The 7,081-nt window shown below is 43.0% G+C and overlaps 1 protein-coding gene across 1 annotated transcript; it reads right to left on the bottom strand.

Annotated features, from left to right (window-relative positions):
• Window positions 1–768: 768 nt before the first annotated feature.
• uncx (UNC homeobox) lies at window positions 769–4,040 on the bottom strand. Its single transcript, XM_034711908.1, has 3 exons — window positions 3,363–4,040; window positions 2,731–2,906; window positions 769–2,011 (listed from the first exon to the last, which is right to left on the bottom strand). Exons 1-3 carry the CDS (start codon window positions 3,619–3,621, stop codon window positions 950–952), a joined length of 1,497 nt encoding a protein of 498 aa, XP_034567799.1. The 5' UTR covers window positions 3,622–4,040; the 3' UTR covers window positions 769–949.
• Between the last annotated feature and the right edge of the window lie 3,041 nt (window positions 4,041–7,081).

The raw sequence follows: 7,081 nt of genomic DNA, 5'->3' as shown, positions 1-7,081 counted from the left end.
CCTGACAAAGTGGAGAGAGAGAGGAGAAGAGGAGGAAGGAGAGGAGAGGGGGGGGGAAAGCTCATGAAAATGCCTCCCCACGAATCCCCATCTCCTATCCAATATGCACAAACACACACACTCCCAGCTGCCGGGGCTATTATTTTCCTATTTCAATTTGACACCCAGGCCTTTTCATGCTAATTCTATTATTCTTGGAAGTTTATGTGATTTCATATCACTAGAAATCGGTAATGTATTATAACCCCCTTTGAGCTAAAATAAACTGAATCCCCCTGCAGTAGCCACCGGGAAAATAATTACTTTCATATCAAAACTCTGCAGGAGTCGAGCGGGTCCTTTTCGCCTCAGGCTCGTAACCTCATTTCAGTGGGGGCTTATAGATGAATAAATTTGTTAAGGCAATATACAAAGTACAACATGAGATTTCTTAAGAAAGCCCTTCCTACTGTACACTAGTCCTGCACTGGATGTGCAGCTATTTAAGATCTCACACGGTTCCAGGTGATTGTATACAATAGATTTATTTAAGAAAAAACTTACATATATAAATAGTATAATACCTTTTGTACAGCTCTTGAGGATTTTTGTTGGTCTCGTGGTCTTGTGTTGTGTTTTTTCTGACAAGTTTTCACACATTAAAGGATATCTAGAGACTCCTGACTCACATACACACATACACGCTCCCAGAGAGAGACAGAGAGACAGAGAGAGAGAGAGAGAGAGAGAGAGAGAGAGAGAGAGAGAGAGAGAGAGAGAGAGAGAGAGAGAGAGAGAGAGAGAGGATGCGGAGAGAGAAAGAGAGAGAGAGAGCGCACACCATTGTCAAAAAAAATCATCAGAGGGGAAACCTAGATTTTAGAGTTTAAGATGAAGCTTTGGCCTAATGACAGGTGTTGTTTAGAGGCTATGACAGTATTTTCTGTGGTTTCTCTTTACCCCCATTGATTTATTCCAAGTCTTCTCTAGAGTCTGTCTTTGTCTCTGCCGGACTGTCACTGAGGACACACTCGGGGTCGACAGGCTGGTGGTCCAGGTTCTCTAAATGCTCTTTTCTGTCTGCATCGACAGGCGTAATGTGTTGTGGACTGTGTTTGTGGGCGAAAGTCGAATCGCTGCAAATAACAGAGTTGTGAGTACTTTTGCCAGGGGGAAAGGCAGGCGTGGACGGGCTGGTGTGCGGTGATAATGATGATGATGGTGAAGAACGCGTCTTGTCCTCTGACCCCACCTGTCCCCTTTGCGCTGCGTCCGCTGAGTCCGGCGAGCTGCTCCTACATCCCGCAGAGACGCTGCAGCGCGCACTGGACTGGTTTCTCTCCCCTTGGGGGTCACTGTCACTGTTCGTGGTTGTAGTTGCTGTCTTCAGGGCAGTTTGAGGAACAATGAATCCAAGCGGCTGCGTGATGGGATAGAGGAGGAAGTGTCCCTTCCCTATCAAAGGCCGTGAGGAGGGTAAGGCCGCGAGGTTACGTCTCGGTCTTGCGTCCGAAAGCAGGCTTTCCACACTGAAGGGGTTGAGTTTTTGCCCTCCTGAGGCCCTGTTGTGGTTGCTGCTGTTGGCGCACAGGCTGGCCCGGTGGCAGGCTTCGGCCGAGTCCAGCTCGGACCCGCCAGCATCCTGGTCCAAGAGTCTTTGGTTGTGGCTCTGCGTTTGGAGAGAGTGAGGTGTTTGGTCGCAGCTCGATGGCGTTTGGTTTCCCCCCATAGGGTCAAAAGGCGGGATAGTGTTGTGGTCACTGTCCGTCACGTGCGACACCCCGCTGTCGCTGTCCGACCCCGGGGTGTGAAATAAATCCCCGGCCAGCAGCTTGTTCTGGGACTTGAGCAGCCGGCGCTCCTGTTTGCGTTTCTTCTTCTCTTGCCGGTCCAGCTCTCTCCGCGCGATCTCCTCCGGGTCCATGGGCTCCCCGCTGCACGTGGTGGGGTGGGCGTTATGGGCAGGTCGACCCGGACCTTTCTTTGTGTTCTCCTTTTTCCTCCACTTGGCTCTGCGATTTTGGAACCACACCTGCAGAGGAAAGAAGGGGATAGATATTTAATTTCTTTATAGACCAAAAAGTGAACGATAAATTAGAAATAAATGATTGTACACCTTGCTTTTCATTTTCATTGTCAGGCCTTAATTAAATATCTAATTAAAATACAATCCGTGCAAAGACAAGGCTATACAAATGTGCTTTAAGCCTAACAGAAGATGTTTTACATTTTCAAGACAGTTTGGTAAAGGTCAGGTTTAGGTCTCTTTTTTTTTTCCTCTGCCAATGTAAACACACAAAAAAAAAACATCCAAACTTAGAGTATACACAAATAAAATACATAACGAGATTTTACATAAAAAATATTGGACATTTATTACAGATTGTCAATTTATTAGACACCCATAACGCCAATTAATTCACCCCCAAAACAATTAACAAAAAACAGCCAAAAATATTTTAAAAATATTTTTTCAAGATAAATGTAAAGTCAAAATGTATTTTTCTTTTAGATGCAATTAAATATTTTCTATGGTCGTTTTAATCTTTAAAAAATATATCTCAAAGCATAAATGATGACCCAAAGGCAACCTCTGCTCCTCTATGATTTTTTTAACCATTTTTTTTTAATAGTTTGGGCCACATAAAATAAAGAGCCAATGCTATGAAAGAATAATAAACAAAGGGTGTGAGATGCACAGACAGGCGTATTAACACACATTTCATGTAAGGGACAGAAATAAATATTTACCTGAACCCTGGACTCTATCAGGTCCAGCCGTAGAGCCAGAGCCTCCCTCATGAACACGTCCGGATAGTGGCTCTCATTAAAAGCCTTTTCTAATTCCTCCAGCTGCCAGCCAGTGAAATTAGTGCGAGTCCTCCGTCTCTTGCAACCAGGACTATCTTTGTCTGGGTCCCCCGAGTCTGACAGCAGAACGAGAATACATTCAAACAATGGATTTTTGTAAAATGTATATAAATATATTAATAACCGAAATTGAACCATAATGCAGCCATGGCTGTTTCGTCCATTTGCAAAGACATCTGTAAACTTTAAAGGCTGAAGAAGGGGGCAGCATTAGCAACGTGCAGCCCACACATGCTCTGAATGCATCTACAAAATACAGATGTGTTCTGTTATTTAAAGGAAACCTTCAATTGTTAGTACAAGCATCGCCTTCCTGTTGTATTTACTGACTGACGGGAACATTGTTTCTGCTTGGGAGCATCATCTGGAAATGGAAGGAGAAGAATGCTCCTCTCTCTGCCTGCGTGTGTGTGCTTGTTTTGCTAAACAGACAACTTATATCGCAATATCCTGCCTTTGTTTCTTTCTCTTTTTGTCTCTGTACGTAGAGGACATGTTATTGTGCGACTCACCTGTCAGTTTGTAGTGCTGATTATCTCCATTCATCCCGCAGCCCGAAGACAAGAGGGGGTTGGAATTACCAACCGAAGCCGTGCAGGAGCCATTAAGTAATCCGTCTATTGAGAAAGGGACCGCGGACGCAGATTGAAGTTGATGCCCGGCTAATTCGTAAACGTGATGGTGGCTCAGATGGTACGGGAAGCCCACCATCCCACCGAGAGAGCCTCCGAACTGGGCGTGAGGTGGATCCAGTATCCTGCTATCCATCATCCCGCAGGCAGAAGGAAACGACGTCTTGAGGCCGGTGATGGCAATTTAAAAAGCATGCAGCGAGTGTGGCCAACAAGCAGGGGACATGATGTGAAGGGAGGGATGAGCTCTACTTTATCCACATGAACCTCCCAATAATTAGCCCAGGCTCGGGGAATATGAGGCCCAATGAGAAGCGGTAATGGGCTCTGACGTCAGAGGCGCGCTCTGCAAACGCTCCCCGTATCGATTGCTAATTAAAGCTGACATCCACCTCAATAAACAATATCAGAGCTGTCACAACAAGACAGGAGGGCTTTGATAAGAACTACATCGCAGCTACACGGGGGACCCACCGGGAGGAAGGGCTCACTGAAGCCCGGAAAGAAAAGGCTGCGCGCGGATAGGTTAGGCCAGAGGCTGCGCGACTTTTTGTTCTGTTGAGGACTTGCGATTGCACGACTTTTAGACCAGATTGGAAAAGTAAAATGTATTTATTCTAATAAAGTTAAATTTGACGAATTTTATTTTGAATTCAGGGAGTTTTATTGTATTCTTTTGGCGCAACTCCCACTGAAAAAAAAGAGGGAAATTTATCAAAATTGGAAAACTGACGATAACTCACAATATTTTGTTGAATTCAGAGCCCTCTCTTGACCCCTTTTCTGTCCCCAAGCCACAGTTTGGCAACCCCTGAGTTAAGCCAAAGCTCCACGTTAGTTATGGATCATCATTCAAATGCATACAATCTTTAGCAATCCCTGCAACCTCACGCGTAAGGCGTGCGTAAAACAAAATAGGTTGATTGTTGAAACATTGGTGTATCTGAAGCGGTTCTGAGATCATGCTGGAGGCAAAAAGTGAAACTATAATATTTTACTGTAACAAGGCGAAAGGTTCAGTTACGACCTAAAAGCTGTGTTATGAACAAAATATATGAGCAAATAAAGAAAGGGACAATAGAATTCAATATCAGGGGATAAAATATACATTACAGGCAACGTTCCCAGTCAGGAAACAACACTGGAAAGCTACACCACTTGTGCAACCCCTGCACTCAATATGAGCCCAGCTTAAATCCTGTCTGCTCATTAGGTTTTCAAATAATTAATTCGACTTTATTTATCCCAAGTCTGGCGCTGTCATAATGTTAATCAGAGTTGAAATTTCGCACCCCACTCATTCCCTGACCCTTGGCACCCGGATTGGCATGTTGTAATAACCTGAATCTCTCAACAGAAGCTGCGATAATTGTTACCCTATTAGCATGCAAATTGTTTAATTAATATTATTATGAGCAAGTATATAATCCGCTCGTCACTTGACCCCAAGCCCAAATAACAACCCTGCGTATTCCAACGTGTAGCCCTACATTTTAATGAACTCCTCAGAAATTATCTCCTCTCTTTATCCATCCTCCTTTACAGCAGTGGGCTCGTCTTTGAAGCCTTTCCCCCTCTTTGTATTTTAACTTTAATTTTAACGCACGCGGACGAGATCTTATGAATAATTCCTTCCCATTCATTTCTTTTTGAACATCTAAAAATTCAATAATTGCTTTTCGTCGTTTCCAAGCACACAGAGAGGCTGTCCCCCCCAACTCGGGCAGCACGCGGGGGCTCAGAGAAAGGAAGGAAGGCAGCCCTTGACACAGTCTCCTGAGACATTGCATTTAAATCCGTTTTTCTACAAGCGGGTGACATTGTCAGATTCGAGCTTTAATTAACCCGATAATAAGGCGAACAAGGCCAGCATTCAGGCCTGCCTTGTTACCTTTTTACTACTGGCCCCCTTTGGCACAAGTTCACGGTGGAAGAAAGCAACAATAAAAATGATATTCCCTCTTTATTGAGGGTCCTGAGTCTTTAGTTGCAGCTGGACACATCGTCCTTATTGCATTTATGTGTTGTTGATCTGGATCGATAAGAGCACAGGGCCTATAGACTAACTGATTAACTTTCAATTCAAGAGGAAATACTCCAGGAAAGAGTGGATGGAAATCATGACAGATGACCTATTTCACAGCTAGCCTCTCAAAACAAACAATAGATTGGCCTCTCAACAAACAGTACAAGGGAAAGGATATAAATGCCTGCAATTGACAGATTTGGGAGTCCCCAAAAATGTAAAAATGGCGCTTTTAACACATTTCATCATGGATGTTCACTTTTTTCCCCAGCTGTTTGCTATATGTCTCTCCAACACCTTAGCTACACAGACTTAACCTTTCACCTCAAGCTTTATTCAGGAATTAAAAGAGCCCACTCTTTCACTACAGGAGCATTCTTCAGACAGTTTTTGAACAGTGGGACACATAATTAGTTTGCTGTAGCTCTCTGGTGATAGTTTATCTTACCATTTAGGAGGGATGAGTGCTTCTTTAAGAGCCCTTATGCCGTTTGATAAGTCCACTGCCCACCAGGATAAAGAAATATAGCAACAGGACTGATGGAATACTTGGAAAGTCCTCTCAAAACAAACCTACAAACTCTCTGCAATCACTTTTCTCACTTTTTGTAAGTCCAAGCATATCCATTAAAGTTATTCCCACTGTTTTTCTGGATCCTTCACACCCACCAAAGTTCTCTTTCTGGGCCCAAAACAAATAGATGTCACAATAACTTCTACTTGCACCCTGACTATCCACCAAATAAACTTATTTAAAGCTAACTTCTCCTGCTGTTTGTGACCTGGCAGGGACTCCCATAAGAGGATTTTGGAGCAGTATCCTCTCACCTCCAGATAAGCAGATAAGTGAAACTCATACACGTGCCAACTTAATAAAGGTGTTCCGATGATACACCCCAACCCAAAATAAGACACAGGCCTTATCAGGACGCCCATCCAACACTGTGATGCTTCCTTTGGCGGCATAGAATCAAATTCAGTTTTAATTAGGCAGGCAAATTAATAGGCAGCAGTTTAGGAGTTTAATTACTCAATTAACTTCACGCACGTTAATTTTTAACTATCTAAATTAGGTTGCACATTATTCGATTTGATGATAATTATAGAATTAAATCTAAATTAATTGTTTTGGATGATTTGGATGAACTAGATGCAATTCCAATTAAAGAGTAAGGGGAAAAAGCTGGTTGCCATTTTAAGCTCGCAAATCCTTTGATTCGATTTCTAGCAAGAAACTCTGGCTGGAAATTTCCCTCTGATCCGACAAATTCTCTCTCCCTCTAATCCCACAATTAAAAGTTTCCTCCCATCTAATTATCTGTAATTGTGCCGCTGTCAAAGTAGAATGGAGAAGTGAAAGCGATTGATTTGGACTTTTAATTCAGTTCATTTCTGATAGAAGAGAAAGTAATTCCCTTCAAATTACCTCATTCAATCCTGACACCCTAATGCCCTTCAAAATCTTTTTTTCCTCCTCACTCCCCAGCATTTATATATTAAAAATGAAGCCAGAATGACTATAGCGCCTCCTAATAATAATAACCAAACTTCCATTAGAATAATAATTTCATTT

The sequence above is a fragment of the Notolabrus celidotus genome, chromosome 20 (assembly GCF_009762535.1).
Source record: "Notolabrus celidotus isolate fNotCel1 chromosome 20, fNotCel1.pri, whole genome shotgun sequence".
Taxonomy (NCBI): Eukaryota; Metazoa; Chordata; class Actinopteri; order Labriformes; family Labridae; genus Notolabrus; species Notolabrus celidotus.
The sequence above is the reverse complement of the archived record's forward strand: the minus strand, read 5'-3'. Positions and strand labels throughout refer to the sequence as shown.

What these genes read in the sequence shown, in the direction of transcription:
- uncx (XM_034711908.1), bottom strand. Translation starts at nt 3,621, where the DNA reads ATGATGGATAGCAGGATACTGGATCCACCTCACGCCCAGTTCGGAGGC. An exon ending in TCAGCACTACAAACTGACAG is followed by an intron (nt 2,907 to 3,362) that starts GTGAGTCGCACA and finishes TTCTGCTGTCAG; the next exon opens with ACTCGGGGGACCCAGACAAA. An exon ending in TGATAGAGTCCAGGGTTCAG is followed by an intron (nt 2,012 to 2,730) that starts GTAAATATTTAT and finishes TTTCCTCTGCAG; the next exon opens with GTGTGGTTCCAAAATCGCAG.